At 44.3% G+C, this 19,773-nt stretch overlaps 1 protein-coding gene across 1 annotated transcript in view; it reads right to left on the minus strand.

Annotated features, from left to right (window-relative positions):
- The window catches only part of BARX2 (BARX homeobox 2), a 34,931-nt gene extending 16,444 nt beyond the window's left edge, over nt 1–18,487 (minus strand). The window contains exon 1 of the mRNA XM_075442412.1: nt 18,283–18,487. Within this exon, the coding sequence (XP_075298527.1) occupies nt 18,283–18,487 (205 nt within the window). The remainder of the gene's footprint in view (nt 1–18,282) is intronic.
- Between the last annotated feature and the right edge of the window lie 1,286 nt (nt 18,488–19,773).

A 19,773-nucleotide genomic window follows, 5' to 3' on the forward strand; every position in this document is an offset into this window, starting at 1 on the left:
ACTGTTTCTAAACACCAGACTATAAATTTTGCCTGATGGATCTTTTAGAAAATGCTTTTTTCTTCTCGGGAGAATAGTAGATCAGTGTTTAAAATACACAGACACCCCCCTCTTTCCCTCCGCACGGAAATGAAAGGGGGACTTCAGCAAGTACCAGTGCTAACCTGAAAGAGACCTGTCACATCTTGGCAAAGCCTCTGCCTCTCAGAGTTGTGGCTTATCATCTCAAGGATTGCTTTATTAATAATCTTGCCCTCATCAGGACACGTTTAGCAGAGAGGCTGGTCTCTCTGAGCTGCATATATGCTTCTTTGATCTTGCATCTGCCCGAACAGAGAGAAAACTCATCTATGTTTCTTCTATGGACAAAAATAAACTCTGTGGACAATTTGGCTGAACAGCTGCACAAACAATGCAATTTAGAAGGATGCAAATAATACGCGAGCAGGTTTTGTTCACAGCCTGTCTGTCCTTTGTGTTTGCCAATTAGTTCAGCGATCTTAACCCAGCTCTTGGGGCTGGGGTAAAGAGGAGAGACATATACAGGAGATAAAGCTAACCGTGATGCACATCACGCTATTATTCCAGCAAGCTGAAACCTTATTATCAGAATTAGAGAGCCTTGGAATAAGGATTTCCTCCAAACCTGATTTTTTTGGTTGAGTAAGCTCACAAAGGCTATGACATAGCTTCCACCAGCACAGGGCATGGCTATTTTTATTCCCTCCACATCAAATAACAGCACACCCATGTCACCCCATGGATTGAAACTTAACCTAAACAGAATGAATCAAGGACAGCCAAGCTTTCACTTTTTTTTTTGGGGGGTGGGGGTGGGGGAATGCAGTCATCCAGCTTCATCATTACCTGCAGCCACGACTAGCCAGTACAGACACGGCGAGGCGGGATGCTCACATCGGTCACACCCCTGGTCTCCAGGCAAACTGATATCCCACCCACTTCAACATCCGTACTTAATTGGCCTGCCCTGTGGCCCAGGAGTAAGGACAAGGAAAGCTGCATTCACCACGACAGGCATCATGGAAAGAGCACGTCAGACTGCAGCATTACACACGTATTTTCAGCGCAGAGTACAGCCGGTGGATGAAAACGTAAGCAGAACAGGCAAGGCAGCTACGGGGCTGGTCTGCGGCGGGGAAACAGAGGTAAACAAGGAGAACAGCCAACTGCTCAGTGGAGGAGGACCTAGAGAACTCCAAATAACAGCTCAGTCCACTATACACCAGGGTGTACTGTCTGCATCTGATCTTCAGCCTGTACAAACGTGCACAGCCCCCAACATCTAAACCAGGCTGATTTATAGTAGCTGAGACCCAGCCCATTCATTTCAGGGCAGGTGGTGGTTGGTTGTTTTTCAGCTGGAGCACAAAACTCCTATTGAAATTCATCTCATCTCAGAAAGCAAGCTCAAAAATGTCTCAAGGACGGGCGGTCTCAAAACGGATGCACCCGCAGTGAGCAGCTCATGAGAAAAATGACAACCTTAGCGTTGCAAAGCACTTTGGAGGCATGCAACCACTTACACATCAGAAAAGCGATGACAAGGTTTTCTCAGCTACCAGGCTGCCTATACTAGAGCACTGGTAGAAGGATAAGCCAGAAATTCCAGTTGGTGAGCTCTAGCTGTCCCATTCTCCAAAGAATATGAGCCCTCGCTCATGTCAGACGTCAGCGTGCTGGGTTTTTTTCTGTTCTGATAGGAAGCCAGTCACGCAGACACTGTTTTCACATCTCCAGACAAATACAGATTAGACTTAGGGTGGAGACAGGCCCTAATTAATTAATCATAAGGGTTTGAATTAGGTTTCTATAGTGCTCAAATTCTGCTAGCTTAAATTGTGAATTAATGCCACTGTGGGCAGAAATGTTAGGAGGACACCTGTTTCCGACAGCTCCAACCTAGAACTACAAAGATGCCCCTAGAAACGCTCCGATTTAGGGATCCAGACGGGAGACCCTCCCTCACCCTAAGGTTTGGAGGGCTTTGAGTCAAAGCTTCGGTTGTCGCCCATCTCTGGTTTTCACCAGCACATCTATTTACCTCCGATTCTCCTACGGCGCCTGTCAGTGAGGAATGCAGCATGGCCGTGTTCCGCAGGTACGTCTCGTTTCATACCCACCACAGAAGTCAAAACGCACAAAACAATGCAGCCCTTTCTTCCCTCCACGCGTGTGTGGGTGCACAGTTCCCGCTAGCACTGGAAACTACTCCGGGCTGATGGGAATATGGTCTCATTCCCACCGACTTTATTTACTCTCACCTGCCCCATAAAGGGCCAAAAGAACCAAGTTCTGCTCACTCAGATGGAGATTTTGGGGAAAGGGGACATAGTGTTTCCAACCCTGCCACTGCCTTAATGTACAATCTCAGCCACGTCCCCGAATTTCTCTGGACATCTCAGGAGCATGGGGCCAACCTCTTTTCAGTAGTGCCCAGCGACAGGATAAGGGGCAATGGGCACAAACTGAAGCAGAGGAAGTTCCGTCTGAACATGAGGAAGAACTTCTGCCCTCTGAGGGTGACAGAGCCCTGGCCCAGGCTGCCCAGGGAGGTTGTGGAGTCTCCTTCTCTGGAGATATTCCAGACCCGCCTGGACAAGGTCCTCTACAGCTACTGTAGGTGACCCTGTTTCAGCAGAGGGTTGGACTGGGTGACCCACAGAGGTCCCTTCCAACCCCGACCATTCTGTGATTCTGTGACTTCTGTTTTCCCCACATGCAAAATGAGGGTGAGAATACCAGCCACACCAGGGTGTTGTATGGGCTGGAAAACACTCCAACGGAAGCCACGAGGAGAGGTGTTGTTATCTCACAGCTTGCTGAAGACATTTCCCATTGATAGATTGCATGAGCGCTGCACTGAGAACTCTCTTTTGTGTCATACAATTACAAAATTCCTTAATGTGCCATTAATATGTATGTTAATATTGAAGCAATGCATGGATCCTGCTATCGTGCAACTAGCAACGTTTCCACAGGAGCTCTTCCAGTAACAGGCACATACACAGGGTGTGGTTTTTCAATCCAATATAACTTTTTTCAGCTTTTTTTTTTTTTTGGTTCGTTTGATCTAAAGTTCTTCTAAACCAAGAAGAACATTCTGCCAAAGATCAGCCATGGCTCATCACATGATGGTGATCTAGAGATATAACTCTGCAGGGAATACTTTTTTTATTTTTCTCAAATACCAGCACTACCAGACTCTTTTATGTGCCACTGCTGGAATGAAACTCATCTTAGATTTGGCATTTCCATGCTCTCCCTGCAGGCAGCACGACAGAGTCTCTACATTGCCGGTGTTTTCATTAAGCTTTAAAATGAGGGCCATATCCCGCCTGGAACGTTATTAGACTATCTGTCCAGAGAACTTTGGCAATTACTGGCATTTACTGCTAGCTGATGAAAAGCAACCAACACTATGGATCCATCAAGCTGAATCGGTTTGCTTTGCTCTCTCTGTCAAAGTCTCCATGCCATGCCTACAGCTGTCTCTGTTTCCATCCTGGAGGATCTGCTGGGAAGCCAGCTCCAAGGTCTTTCAGTTTATGTAGAGCTTTAGAAAGACTCGCTTGGACACCCCAACCAATTTCACTGTCTTGACACACATTTTCTCCCACCAGTTCAAGAGTGCCACCACAAACACTCCACCTCCACCATCTCCTTTACACACACAGTATGACACAGCGGGGGAACAAAGTGCAACTGAAACTAAAGCAAAATCAGAAACTTATAATCAGATACAAGAATTGGCTCAAAATAACTGAAGATTCCAAATTCCTGTAGTCCTTTATAAGAAATAAATTAGTAAAACAAAGACAGACTGAGTTTAAGGCATTTGAATAGCCTGGCCCTTCCAAATTCATAATTCCTACTGATTTCTGAATCTCTAAAGAAAAAGAAAAATCCTGTATTAAAACAAAAATCCATGTCAGTCGTCTTTGCACACATTACAAAGAGGCAACAAAAAGAGGCATCATTTTAATTATTTTCTCCTCTTTGTAGGTCACCTTTCATTGAACTGTTGAGAATAAAACATACTCCCACCAAGACGTTAACATCTCATTTCCAGTACCGCTTGGGTGAGGAGACCAAATAAAAATAAATGGCTTCTACAATAAGACACATCATCCATCGTCAGCATGTAAAACGCAGTCATTAATCACAGAAGCAACCTACTTATTATGAGTATTCAAGCACTGGCAACACAAACGCTTATAAAACTGGGGCTCCTTTCATAATTCCCTGCCCTTGTCTCTCAATAGTTTAGAGGATTAACCCTTTTACAACGAGGGATGGGCAAACTGGTTTTGCCTAATTCCAAACCAACTTGACGTCATGGGTTCGAAAGTTCGACTTGAACTCAAACATTATCAGATGCAGTTTGTGCCGAGGGAAGCTAGCAAGAAAGAGCTCAAGGAGAGAAAAAGGAAGGAAGACAGCGAAAGAGCAAATTGAAAAACCTCGCAGGACACGGACAGGATGAAAAAAGTCCAATAAAGGGTCACAGGACGGATAAAAATTGCTAAAGAACGAGTTCAAATCCCGACAAAGTAATAAACGCAGCTTTGTCTTGTCACCCATCTTAACATGATTTGTGGGGAAGTCTCTTTCCTCCTACAGACTTCTCTCTGGTAAGAAAAAATACAGATTTGATTTGTACTTCATTAATCCTCACAAAGAGCACATACACCATCTCCACTGACCATATTACTTCGGGCTTCTCTTGTGTTTTTTAGCAAAGGGTTTTACAATATTTTGCACGTGTGTAACAACCCAGGTTTTTCTTTAACTAAAGGGAAAGATGAGGCATGCAGCGGGCATGAAACTGGCATCACAGAGTGAGTCAAGGACAAAGCCAAGTAGAGATGGCCAAACCACCCAGCATCTGCTGCAAAGTGGTCGGCTGTTCCACAGGCTCTGCAAAATCACAAACCCCACTCAGTTATCCCTGCTCTCAACCGCCGCACGCCCCAAGCTGCCAGCTAAATGAACGCTCAGCAGAAAACCATCGTGTATTTGCAGTCTGATGCAATTCCTTTTCTTTTTCCACACACCCAAACCTTCTATTGACTTCAAGGAGTAAATAAGAAGTGGGGACAAGGGGGAAATCAAAAAGTAATGAGAAAAGCAAGATTTGGACATAATCTGCAGGATGCAAAGTGTTAGAGTTCAAAATACCTCATTATTTACTGACGGTTGGAAACAGTGAGACGTCTGAATGAAGAAAATGCTTGTGGAGAGAAACCAGATGAGGTGTGTATTTGAATTTTCTCACAAAGTGCAAACTGGCCCCAGTTTAACCAGAAGCAGTAAGTTTTCAAACACTTAAATTAACTTTGTCATCAACTGGACAAACATTTCCAACGTTGCTATCAATTACTGGAGGCAAATGACCCATGACTGGCTTTGGGGAAAACAAATATTTTGAGAAGACAAATTAAAAGAGTCTACCACGTTTTAAGCCCCACTAAAGCTACGTGCCAGGTACTGGAAACGAACACTTCACGTGGGCTACGTCCTGGTAAATCGTCAGCAAGAAGTTCAAGTCATCGCAGAGGTACTCAGAAGTTTAGCACCAGCTCTGCTTCCTAAGAAATTTGAGGAGTTTTCCCGAGATATTTACCCTAAAGGAAATGTTTTTCTTCACCCAAAGTTGCCATCAAGGCACCATGATGACTGAAAGCATTTTTGGTATCCTTCAGTGTCCAAAAGGATTTTCGATCCTGTAATTTACTACAGCAAAGTACCACTGCTATTTCGCAGGCACACACTCCGAGAAATACAATCAGCAGGGGAAAACTTTATTGCTGGTTTTGTTTTGTGAAAGGTAATACCAATATCACTGGTGACTTAATGAGTCAAACAAATCACGCCTAGGCTGCACTAAGCAGTCAATATCTGTGAACAGGTAACAGTAACGCTCCGTTTTTAAATAGCTGTCAACTGATTTTAATGCATTTTTACAAGTTGTAACATGACTAATCGTGCTAATATTATGAAGGAATAAATAAGGCATGTATGACAGAAACCTTTTTTTTTCAAACCTACTGAAGCCACTGATGGTCAACTGTAACTCTCAAGTTGTCTGCGCTGCTTGCGTGGTCGCGTCTTTGCTCGCTGATGAGAAGAAAACGGGCAGTATCGTTTCCTAAGGTGAGTCTGCGCCACAGCAGTCCTGTATCAACGTTTATCATGCTTCTGTCCCTTTTTCCCGATTAACACTGCTGGATGGGTGTCACTTTTACCCTTCTCTGAAGGACACAAATTTCTATATCCTAGTCACAAGCTCTTTAGAAAGTGTTAGTGGAAGCTATTAACTGATCCTGCTATTAATAGAGGCGCATGGAAAACAGAAAAGGATATAAAAAATGGCAAAACAGCCATGAAAACTGTGACGGCACGAAAGAAAAGGAAATCACTTGCCGAACTGAGTTTGCCAGACTAAAACCCAAGTCCCTTCAGCCCGCGAAACAGCTCTGAAGACCCTCCAACACTCCTGTGCTAGCCGCGCGTGCCTTCAAATCGATCTTTTTATTTCCACCCACGTCCCGTTTTCTGTCCTTTCACTGCTCCGCAAACACCCAGCACCTCCACCCACCGCGAAGACGCTGCACAGAGCCAGAGCCATGCCGCGTCCTTCGTCAGAACAAGGATCAGGCCCTATCTTTCATTTTAAACACAGCTGCTTGCAGGACAGAAAACAAAACAAGAGCAGTTTCAAACCCTGCAGAAGTCCTTTCAGCACTCGGCACTGACTGGGAGATCGTCTGTCTGCGGGGACGGATTTAGTTCACTCTGAGAGACGGGAATGACCCCGGCTAACAGCTATTCCCTGCTCTATACGCAGCTCGCCATGTCCCAGGCTTTTGACAGATCCTTACGGATGGCACTTTGGATGCGGTGCTAAAACCTCCCGAGACAGCCTGGCCCGTCAGACAAACGCAAGCGGGGAAACCCTATACCTGCCAACCTCGAGCTGCTCCGAAGAGCAGGAGATACCTTTGTCCTGCTGGAAAAGGGACCATGAGGAGAAATTCTGAGGACAGAACGAAAAAGATCCACCCTGAATTTATAAGAAAGTACATAAATTGTGTTAAAGAAGGCTTATGAATCACAATTTCATCTCCCTGATTTTCTGAAAGCACCACCATATGTTGTTAAACTTTAATGCACTTATAAATCCATCTTTTTATCACGGAGATTATTTCTTTTTAAATAATATTTTGGACGCTGTACTTTGTTCAGCTGAGACAAAGATGAATATCCACAACCATTACAGTTTTGAGATCAGCTCGTGCAAAAGTTCCCGAGTAGCTGATGAGCGGATACTTCGGCAAGTTAGCTCTCTACATCCCGACCCTCAGATGAAACAGCACCAGGATTTCTACAACCTCGTTTCACTCCTCTTTGCTGTTCCTTCTCACGCGATCGCTAGCCAGGCAGCCTCTGGTGCCCAGAAATAAACCCACGGCATCCCTCGCTGTGCCACCCCTTCCCAACAGACAGGTGCCATCGGGGTGAGGCACCAGCCCGAGAGGTCTCTGCCTCCGGGCCGCAAGGAAAAGGGTTCTACAAATACAACACTACCAGTCTGGGATTTCGTAAACGCTTTTGTTTTAATGTAATTTAAGTGCTAAACCACCTTATAATAATGTGCTTTTAACTGTTTACAGTTAAGGCATAATTGAATTTGACTCATTTTGGCCCCAATCCAACTACGCTTTAATCGACTTCAGTGGGAGTTGGACTGGGCTCTAAGTAATTTTAACTAAAATAATCCATCAATTGTTCCTCACCCACTTCATCAATCTCCTTCCCATCATTTATGATTGCTCTGTAATTTATTGCAACGAGGTGAAACCAACCCTTCTGACGTCTGGCGTGGCTTCCTGTCCCTCGCTGGAGGATTTCACTACTATCCAGCAACCTAAACCAAATCTGCTTAAGGAAAGCAAAGAGCAGAAGGCAGAGATCCAAACTGCCTAGTACCGACCTCTGCTGTCGCAGAAAACTTCAAATATCAGCTCCTCCACTGTTTAGTCACCGCAGGAACAAAGTGAACTGTTAGCAAAGCTGTCAAGAGGAGGTTTTGAACAAAACAGACAGAAGGGTGAAGCGAAATGTATTCGCAAACTCACGCAAATGTTTTGCGGCCAGAAAAATCCCCATTTGCTTCAGACTTTTTACCATTCTATTGTATCAATTATTACATTGCTCGTTTCTATTCCAGGGGGATTTTTTTCTGTATTTTTCCTCTTTGAGCCACACAAATAAAGGCCAGCCAGAGCGACAGGCTTTCCTAAAGACGCCCAGCGTTACGCAATTACACGTATGTGATACATACAGCCTGCAAGCAGATCCCTTCCACAAGACAGTACCACCACTGCTCATTTTGCTTCAAAGATGACAGGTTAATCTGTCACGGAATACCCTATTTAAGTAACCACAAACACATCACACGCGTTTCTCTATCTTGTAAAAGAAAAGGAGATGCTTTTATTAAGGCTTCAACCCTCCTGTGCTTACACAACAGCGTTTTGTTTTTTCAGGTATCCATGTAGGCAGCTGTACACTAGATGTGGCAACAGGTACCGGTACACTCCAAGCTACAGGGACCTGTTCTTGCTTCAGCACTGGCTCTGAAGATGGCTATTAAAATTTAATGCAGATGAAATCCAACCTCTGTAAGGTGAAATCCCAATTAATAATAAAAAAAACTGCATCATCATCATTAGGAAAACCAGCCATTAACTATCCTGTAACGTGCACGATAACCCAAACCATTCTATGACTGCGTGATTCTATAATCATTAGCAGAAATATGCAAAGCCAAATGCTGAGCCAAATGTTTAAAGATGACTTGATGACTACATTGCAAACTCTTCTTATTCTGAAGAAAATCCACAAAAAAGTAGCAAGATTATCTGAGTTACAGGGCACGTACAAAAGCTTCCAGTTCAAATCCTTCTCTGCATGAGTAGTCCTGCTGCAGCCAGCCAACTAACTACACGAATAAAAACCACTGGCATGTTGAAGAATTTACAAGATAAGACCTGAACGCGCACATCCAAACACATTTTAAGGTCATTGTAAGGTTGTCGCTCCGAATCTCACAGAAAAACAGAGCATAGGTATTTGCAAATTTTCTGTCATCACATTTTCAAAGGGAATCTTATTTTTGTTATATAGGAAGTTCTGGAAAACTGTTTTTCTCCTTCCTGAAACAAAAGCATGAGTGTGATTTTACACACGAAAATGAAAAACAAAGCAGGGATTTTTGTCTGGGACCTGCTGATTAAGGGTGGCCTTTTTTGAGGTTCTGTGTTTTCGAGAGAGCTCAAATATTTTGGAAATAAATACTGCCAAAAACATAGTTCTATCAAAATCTAGTGCAGGGAAAAGACTGTCTTTTCCCACTCATCGTATATGCCAGGATATTCTAGAAAACTTCTTGTTGTTTTCACTGAAAGTCATTTCTCCTTACTGAATTACATATATTTACGCTCTACAAGGGTGCCAGCTATGAAGACATATGCACAGACCAGTCAAAAAAAGGAAATTAATTAGGATTGAGGTTTTTTTAAACTGAAGAGATGCTCGACTGCCTTTCCATGTGGCACACTTCAGAGAGAGAGATTTACACGGATAAAGAACTGATGTTGACCCCAAGAACCCTACCACCCTCGTGAATTCTCATCAGGCAGCTAAGAGCAGGATCAAACCTTCAGCATCCTCACGGTGCACATTGTACCAGCATCACCACTGGACTCGTCCCCTCTGGGGTATATGTTCAGAGGACATGTGAGAAGCAGCAAGTACTTCATTTGTAACCCTGGGATATGGCAACCGCAGTCGGAAAAGATTTCAATACCAGTGTGGGGGCTGACGTTTGGGAGGATGGAGGATTCTTTTGCAAAAGGTTGCTCTTCACCCTTCCCTTCTGCTACTTAAAACGGGGTCTCAGTGATGAGTAGCTGAACACCTCGTCCAAAATATCTGCAACTGGTAACTTGGTGTTCTCCTGTGCTGGCCAAGAGAAATGCGGGAGAAGATGCCAAAAATCCATCAAAACATAAAGCTGCACGAGAGGAAAATGGAAAATATTAAGTATTTACTGTGTTAGCCAGATCCTCACACCAAATCTCTCTATTTTTTAAAGACATCATTAAAATATAGCTTGGGGAATTTCACATCACGCAACAAGGGCTAGAAGCTTCTTCTCAGCCAGATACTCCCAGAGTGCTAGGAACACAAGAAATAACAGATAACCCCGAGGGGAGGGGGGGGATCCGCCTCCAATATTTCCCTGGATGGTAATATTCATATGACCTCACTCACAATTTATTTCCGCTAAGCCTCCTCCGAAACTCTCACATGCATCTCACCCATGCAGTCCAGGGTGGGAGTGATCAGACACACCATGGCACAGAAACTCTTTCTAGCAGAGCTCTGCTACCCGCCGAGTAGAAGTATCGGACATCTACTGCCCGGCCCCCGTCAGCTTGGTCCTGTGGTCCTCTTCCGTTACGGACTTTGCCTTGACTTACACAAATACAGCCGAGATCACAAACCAGGCCCTAAACCTTCCAAGAAACTGTTCTTTCCTAGCAAACGAAGCTTGTGTTAACGTGTTCTGGCTTCTGTGGTCCAGCTGGAGCAATTCTTCAACCGAACTGATTGAAAGTGTTCGGTTGTAACTTCCTTTCATCAAAAAAGAAAAAAAAATGACAGTGAATTTTGCAATACAGACAGTAACTTCACTGCTTTGCCAAATGTCTCATATAAAAAAATGGAAGTGTTAGAAAGTTTCATTTCAGCCTTCAGAAGATTTCAGTATTTATTTCAGACCAAGTATTTTCTCTGATCTGATTTCCACCTCCATCCCCCACTTTTTAAACCTGCCAAAATAAATCTAAACCTTTTTGCTTCACTCTGAACTGAAAAGGACAACTGGTTATTATTTCTTCCATCTACCAACAAACCAAAACATCCATTTTCCTGACTACTCCTAGTATTTTCACTTTGCACTGAGGGCACGGAAGCTATTTAAAAGTCAGAAAAGCGGAGATTTCTTTCAGTCATCTGAACCTGCTTACAACACTCCCATGGGCGTTAAATCCCTTCCGAAGGTGGATCAATGCTCCGATCAACACACCGCCACGATTATGATATAGTGAGCTGTCCTTCATCATACTCTCAGCTGGAAAATAAATGTAATGCTCAATGCAAGTAAACAGAAGGAAAAACAAAGTCTCCTTAGCCACTGCTCTGCTCTGCTGCCCGCAGCCGGGCGAGCTGACCGAGCGCTCCACACAACTTGGCTCAGAACAGTCTCGCTTCTTTTTCCCCAACATTCCCAGCGAAGATTCTTGCCCTTGCTCATACCCAGCTGGTACTGAAGGCAGAAGCGCTGGGGGGGATATTTATTCTGTCTTTTCCTGCATTTTACTGCAGCAAGTCGAATAAAAGTCATCAAAATAATAACCACGACAACTTCAGAGCTGCACAGGCTCCAAACTGAGGTCAGCAGGCTCTTTACAAATCTACCGCATTTAAGCCTAAAACAGAGCGTAGATGGATTGAAACCGCAGTTCAGTGCGAGCCATGAGGCTTCAGAAAATAGGGTGTAGGTGTTAATTTTCCCAGCGGAATCCCACATTCATTAATACCCCCTATTACAGCATTCCTCCACAATGCTTATTCATGCTTAACCACAACGCTGATTACTTTCCGCAGTAGGTTTTTTTTGCAATCACTGCGGTGTGATTTTCCGTTTCTCTCCACGCAGTTTGCCCTCCGTTATTTTATTCACTATTAACTGTACTGAGAGACGGACAGCAAAACTCAGCCGATTCCAAATTTTTTCAATATCTGGCACTGAAATTTCTTTAGAGCCAGATTTCCCCGCTCAGCCTAAGCGAGACCTGTTTTCAAACTCCCACTCTGGCTTTGGCTCTGAAATCCCACCTCTAATATCGGATATAACCTGACAGAGAAAATCCGACAGAGTCTCCTCCAAGTACATAGTTACCACGAGCCAGGCCATCGTTCTCCCTCACACGCCACTTGTTGGCATTTCTGAACTATGTTTTCTACCTCAGGCATCAAAACACGCAAAAACCAAGCGGGCATCCTGGAAAATGTCAAGCTCTTTACAATTAGATGTTGTGCCCAATCTTCAGCAGCTGCAGATGAACCCACTTTCAAAGTCCGTCGTGTTTGTTCAGTTTACCTTGGTTGACAAGCTGGTCTTCAAAAATACCTTTTCTTGTAGGGCTAAAATGGACAGGGAGTTACTCAGCTGCCAGGTTTGAGAAAACTCAGACTTTCCTGAGGTTGCAGGTGAATAACTCGCACTACAGGAGCAGTGAGACACTCCCGACAGTAAATTCTGACTTTTCTAGGTTTTCAGAGGAGCACCCTGAGATACCAGCGTAAATGTGACTGCACCTTCCATGATCTGTATGCACTAACGTCGTCTCCGACTTATCTTACGTTTATTAAGAATACTGGGTAGCTTCCCCAACGCTGGATCGGAGACACCTACAGAAGCAACATGTATTTTTCAGGAATAACAGTTTTCCCATGCCTCTTGCCTTTACTTTTTGCTATTGAACGACAGAATTATACTCATCTTCATAAGCTAAACTCGATAAACATAGGGAGTTTATAAAAGATTTTTCTTTTCTTCATATGTTTGCACAAATAAGCAGAAAAAATCCCAAACAGTATTGCAATAATGTAGGTTTCCACACAGAGACACTGAGCTTTGCCATTTTAGCTGGCACCTATCGCTCCCTGCTGTCGTATAAATAAGCGTATTCATTTTGGTCTGCTTCCTCAGCAAACACATTCTGGGACACAGGGCTTTAAGGGACCTCCCGAGCCATCGAGCCCCAGCTCCTGCCACCACAGGCACACATTTTAAGCCGTCTAGGTCTCCCGAGCACCCACTTCACACACCACAAGAGCAAAACTCTTTCCAACACCTTCTAACACTGACTGGGACGCCACGGCAAACCCTGACATCCGCAGCGTACGGGGGGATGGCAACTCAACCCCATGCTGGGCACACTCAGGTTCAGGTTAGCTTGGCAGAAGGCATATTAGCTTTTTTTAGTGGGATTAATCCAGCTGTTGTGATTCAGATAACATGCTTTGAACGGATGGCATCTCATTTTTCCCCACGCTGGGACATACGCTACATGGATTCCCTTCTCCTTTCCCACAGTGCCCCGCTTTCCCCCAGGAACTCCGTAACAGTATCCCTTCAATTTAAAGGAAAAAGCTCCAGCAAGTAATCGAGCAAAAGAAATGGCTTCCACCCCAATTTTAACTAATGTCCTAGAGCAAATCCAAACCTTGCCCATATCGAGGCCTTTTTGAACAGAATCAGAAGGAATCTTGTTGTAAGGTCACAAGTAAGAACTGAGCTGTTTTAAGACGCCATAAATCTACTTTCTCACCATGGTTTCCTAAAAAGGCTGACGAGACTGACTGACGAGCAGGAATATCACAGCTCACACTTTATCGCCCAAGCAATGACTCCCCGCAGGCCCCAGTGGTTGCAGGTATGGCTTAGCTTACCCCAGAAAATATCAAACACACCAGGAAAGTGACAGCTCATAAAAACCTTTGGGATAAGCAGTTCCCAGTTTCAACCTAAGATAAAACAACGGAAGACAGACAAAAGCAGCGGAAAAGAAGAATTCAAGGTCTGAATACCTCTATAGCAGATATCTACCTACATTAAAACCCAACAGCACAAAGACTGAAAAGGTCTCATTCTCCTCCTCCAGAAACAACCAACTACAACGCAAAAATTCAGAAAAATTATTTCAAGGAAGCAAATCCTAATTATTAAGAGTTCTTTAAAGGCAACTTGTTCCACAGAGTAGCAAGCAGAGTAGTAAACTTTCAAAACCAAGGAAACAAGCTGCGAAAATTAAGGTTATGTCCACTTCCAGAAGTTGTGGCACTTTTAAATACACCTAGAGCAGTACAATCCCCTTTAACACAACACCCCTTACGCAGGTGTAAATATTTGAAATCAAAGGGGCTAATTCCCTCAGAAGACAAGTAAAACCACACTAATATAAAGCATCTTTGTGCCTGTAAAACTCTGTTCATGCAAAGCGTTGTTCTAGTATCGCTACTGGAGCGGATAAAAGCGAAAGCGGCGCAGTCCTACTAGAGATACGTACCGGTAAAAAAAAATCTTGGTGTGGAATGGAAATAAAATTGCAAAAATCTTGGTGTGGAATGGAAATAAAATTGCACTGATGCTCACTGGAATTTAATTTATAAATCACTAATACAATTTCAAATTTGAGGTATTCTAATGAGCTCCAGAAGGGGTCCGGGTAGAAATGAATACACAGCATAGACAATAAATAATTTGCACTGGGAACTTTGCTAAAATTAACTGAAAGCTCACAAAAAGTTTTCTCTTCAAAGAGGCAATGCAATTCTTCTTAATTCAGCCATCTTAATTTAATTGGGATTGTTTAGAAAGGACATGCAAGACCAATCTTATCCACTATCAATACACAATGTCTCAAATGCCACTACCACCAGGGATAGCACACAACTTCCCCCACCCTGGCGTTTATTTTTCAAGCGATTTTAGTTACTCTGATAAATATGAAACATTTCCAGTTCGACCTCCTAACATCACACACTGACAACGTCCTTTGATTGTTTATCATGCACAGAACTACCAATATGGCATTTGGATTTTGAATGTATTGCTAAACCAAGATTTTAAAAAATCCAGGGAACAAACCAGAGTTGGTATAGAGTCACCTACAAATAATATTAAATCTAAAATTGATATAAAGACAATCTGAAAAGTGATTCCTATAGGACTCTGCTCAGTCGAAAAGCAACCTTAAGGAATCACTGTAGCAAACCAAGCACAGTATATGTTAACACTGTAATCATTACTTACACTAATTAATTAGATATGACATAATACAAAAAGCCAATAAAAATATAAATATCATGAAACAAAATACTCTTTTCACTAAGTCATCGCAACCCAAAATGTCATAAATCAAACAGGTATTAACCACCATCTGAAAATATTTATGTTTAAATACCTTTTTTTTTTTAAATCATAAAGGCTCTGAACGTGGGCTAACATTTTGTTACCGATTCAGTATGAGCACAGCCTTGTTTATCTGGCTCAACAAATGCCACAATACAGGTTCATACACCAAATTATAAGCTAAAATTGCAGGGAATTGCATTTTTCTTTCCAAAGAAAAATTCTGGTTGGGGTTCAATCCAAGCTCTTCGCGACGGGAATCTCCCCCACGAGATCAGTGAGTTTCGCATTAGAGCCCCTGAACGTTCTTACAATTAAAATGTCAGTCTTCACCTTCACAATACCCAGGAAAAGTCCTGAACGCTCATTCCGTCCCCACTCCTCTCCACTTGACAATTTTATTTTGTCCCAATTCAGCTGCACACGCTTAAATATTTAGCATTTGACCACAGCCAGAAGAAAAAAAATCTTTTTCCATTTGGTTACCAACCTTTTTCAGACCTCTCCACTTAACAAGGGATGTTGTTAAACACACATGCTGCACAACTGCAACATCTTACATCTTTCAGCTCCAAATAAATTACAAAGCCATATCAGACTTCTCTGACTTCACCCAAGATGAAAGAATTATTAACTCTTTAGCCCATGCAAACGCCTCCGAAATTTCACTCCTGCCTCCAGAAAAAGCCATGCTGCTGCAGAGAAGTTCAGCTGCAGTAACTAATCACTCGTTACTGCTTCAAACGCTCCCAAGTCCCAGCTGTGACTGTACCGGCAAGGTAAATTTCTGAGATTCAGATTAATTTCTTTTAAACTGCAAAGACACTAAGTGTTCGGTCCCCAATTAACTCGAGAGACAAAGGAAATACAGGCAGTAAGTTAAACGCCATACTGCTGTATTTCTGCAGTCTTTAGGTTTTTTTAAACAGATTTATGTTGGGTATTTTTCAAATTCTTTCATATTTGGTTAACTTTTGTGGTATTGTCCATTTCTTAGACAACGACAGAATTTCTTCTCTTCTATACTGAAAAAATTCCCATTACCCAATACATATAGGACTTTAATCGTACCTACAAACCTTAGAAGGCTTACAATTCGGAAGCGTGGACTTTCGTAGCAGTTTCTTTTCTGGTTAGAATCCTGCAAGCAAATCTCTCTCCATACTTCACTTCTCAAGCACCGCAACTCCCTAAAGTTTATCCCATTGGAAGCAGACATTCACAATCTGCCCTGACACAGGGACAGGCCAGAGCTTGGGCTAGAAACACAGGCTTGAGGGGAAATTCATTAAAGAACCCAGGCACAAAGAGAAACCAGGCTTTAATTGAACAGTAACCACAAGAGTCATGCTAGCATCACTCAGAATCCGCTGCTGAATCACTTGAGGATTATTAGTCATTATTTAATGAATATATATTAGTCTTCCAAAGACAATGTTTGACACAGAAGTACATATTAAAAAAAAAAAAAGTCTCTCTTTTTCCCATAGGGGTGGTGAGAGTCAGTAGAGCTGCTGGGAAGCACCCCACCCACCAGAAATGCCCAGGGTCCCCGAGCCTCAGGCTGACACTCAAACCACGGGTTCTGATGCCGCGTTAGTCGCACGCGCTGCTGGACGCTGGTAAATATTCAGGGTTAATGCTCCTTTCAGGAGGCTTTCTTTTCTATTGCTTCCTCTTTCGGTACAGATGGAGATGGGAATCTCTTTGCTCTTCCTGGCAGACCGAGGTCCGTGGCAGTCACGCCATCGACTCCGATGTGAGCAGAATCGGGCCCTCTCCGCAAGCTGCCACGCACTGAACCCATTTGGGACTTTCACGTCTATTTTGACCAAGCACTGAATTTCACTGTCTACGCAGTAGTGAGGGATCAACTCTGAAAAATTCCCTTGTCAGCAGTATCTTGATTAACAACCAGATCTTCTTGTAGAGAAATATGTCAGCAATTAGTTAGAGAAGGCAAGGAACGTCATGCACAAATCGACTGGAAGAAATAAATGTTGAATGAGGACTACTCTATTTGTGTAACTTCTTCCAAAAGCAGGTCATCATGGGTCTGTATTCTGACCCAGACTCCCAATCCCTTCTGGTTCTTTAATAATTAGTATTTACAAAATTAGTATTGAGGTTGGAGGAAGACTTATGCTTGAAGCAAGGGTTCACTCTACTTGTCAAACTCTCAGGATATCCTAACAGCAAGCTTTATGTTAGCACAGCTCCACTTAGCCCTTCTTATTTATATTCATCTGAGCAACAAAAAAACCAAAACAAAACAAGAAACCTAAGCTAAAGCACAGGCCTTGAATTTTTAAACATAGCTTAATACAAACACAACATGAACATTCCCAGGAAACAGGAAAAACAGAATGTTATTACCTTGAAATATGTATTATCTTACTGGGAATTAGTCCTTTACTAATAGTTTTCTTTATAGTTCAGATTTTCTGAAGGTCGTATTTTTAAGTTTCAGTTTCATCATCTCATTCTCTTAAGAGATCAGGTGTCACCCCTGGAAGCGTGGCCTTGCGGGAAGAATAGAAATCTGGGAAACTGCCTACTTGGCCAGAAAAAGAGGAATTTTTTTTTTTTCTTCTTCTTTAAAATTCGGAATGTATTATAAGAATGGTATTTTTGCTTCTAACGTGGATTTTTAAAAGCTCGCATTAGACCAATCTGTGAAATTTAGTAACACCCATGGTCAAGACCATTTAGGGTCCCTCCCAACCCTTACCATTCTGTGATTTTGCGGCGATAAAATCAGAGGTATCTGCCCAGGACAGAGATCTATTTGTGTGTATTTCTTCGTGGTGTCTACATCTGCAAAACCAACACAAACATTTTCCCATCGCCTCCTTTAGAAACAGCCTAAGCTGTTTCACAGGGAGAACTGAGGGTAGGAAATACTGAGTCTCGATAGGGGTTTTTTCTCCTCTTTGCGATTTTCTGTTCATTTCTTTGCACTGCCACGGACGGCAATGAAAAACCCCAAGGCTCTCCACAGCCCACGATCACAGCCCTCTCCGCAGGGCTCCGTTCTCTCCCCGCCATCCGCACCGGCCAGGTGTTCGCCAGCACCCCAAGGCTGGATCCCACCCCGGGCGAGCCAAACCCTCCCGCGGGGGTCGCGGCGGGGAGCGGAGAAGCTCGCTCCCCCCCCCCCCCCAGCTGCCCTCCCCGCAGCCCCCCGCGCCCGGGGGAAGGAGCAGCCTTACCGGCGCAGGAGCGCAGCGGCTTTGGCCTGACCACGATGGCCGGGCAGGCGGCGCAGAGGGAAAGTTTCTCCAAGTAACCGCAGGTCTCCTTGGCGAGGATCTCGTCGATCATGAAGGTCTTGTAGCGCCTCCTGCCTGCCTTGGCCCGGCCGGCCGGGCAGTGCATGGCCGGGCCGCCCGCCCGCCCCGGGGCCGGGCCGCGCATCGGCCTCCCGCTCGCCTGGGCTCGGCGCGGCTCGGCCGGGCTCCCCGCTACGCCAGCCCGCCGAGAAGCGTCGAGCCGCGGCCTTTTGAGGACGCCCGGGCTGTCAATCAGGGAGCCCGCGGCTCCCCGGCCAGCGGCAGCGGTACCCTGCGCCGGGCGGGGAGGATCCCGCCGCTCCTCTCCCCTCCCTGATCGCTATTTTAAGATACCGGGGTGTGTGGCTTCCTTGCTTTTTTTTTTTTTTTTGGTGCAAAAACTGGAAAGCTTCCAGATCGGTGCTGGCTTTTTCTTTTTTTTTTTCTTTTCTTTTTCCTCCTCCCCTCCTTTCTTCTCCCTCTAGCCTGTAATTAGTTTCAAAAACAAAAATTAAAAGCGCACATCCCGCACAAAAAGGCATCCCCGATGCCTCTTCCCCAGCTCCTGAAGCCTTCTCGGAGCGGCATCCAACCTACTCCCCAGCCGCCAAGTGCTGGAGAGCAGCAGGAGGAAAAAAAAACCAAACATATTTGACTATTTATAGGTGCCTCGCTGAAGCAAACGCTGCTTTCTCCGGAGCGGCGTTAGTCCCCGGGCTGCGCTCGCAGCCTGAAATGATTTCCTGGCAGATCGCAGCTTATTTTAACTGGATTTTAGCAAAGAGATGAGCTCCGAGCCCCTTCTGCTGAGGACAGACCTCTCCGCTCCGCCAAAGCTGTTTTTCCACGCAGGTTGAGCCCCGAGTTTTCTTTCTGCGCTCCGTGGCCTCCCTGCAGCAGCTCCCCTGCCTCGCAGGGAGGGCTGCTCACAAACGTGGGTTTCAGCCCGCCGAGGAATTACACCGCGCCCCGTCCGGAGTCGGCGTGGTTTAGCGCGGGAATCACCAAGGCATCTTGTTCGGGGGAAGACGTGTTGGGAAGAATCCTCCCGATTCCAACCGGTTGCTGCGTGGTTTTCCGGAAACCACAGCCAGCTCGCAATTACTTGCGGCCGCAAACTTTCAATGGGGAAAGAGGTTCGTTATGGAAATGTGCCCACCTCCCCCCCCCCAAAAAAAATTATTTTCAGCCTTTATGCAAGGATTTAAGTATAATCTGCAAAGCGTTATCAGCCGCCCTTTAGTCTTCATGCTTTGGCGACCCAAATGGCAGCAAACTCTTCTTTCACTCTTAGAAAACTCAATTTGTTTTTGCCGAAGGCAACCACCATCTCCAACTCTCAGAAACGATTTGAGCGACTTTGTTTTGTTGATCTCGGTTTTTAAAAGCCCTCGAAAAACCTATGAACTATCTTTAATCTCTTTTGTAAAA

Source organism: Opisthocomus hoazin, chromosome 24 (genome assembly GCF_030867145.1).
Source record: "Opisthocomus hoazin isolate bOpiHoa1 chromosome 24, bOpiHoa1.hap1, whole genome shotgun sequence".
Lineage (NCBI taxonomy): Eukaryota > Metazoa > Chordata > Aves > Opisthocomiformes > Opisthocomidae > Opisthocomus > Opisthocomus hoazin.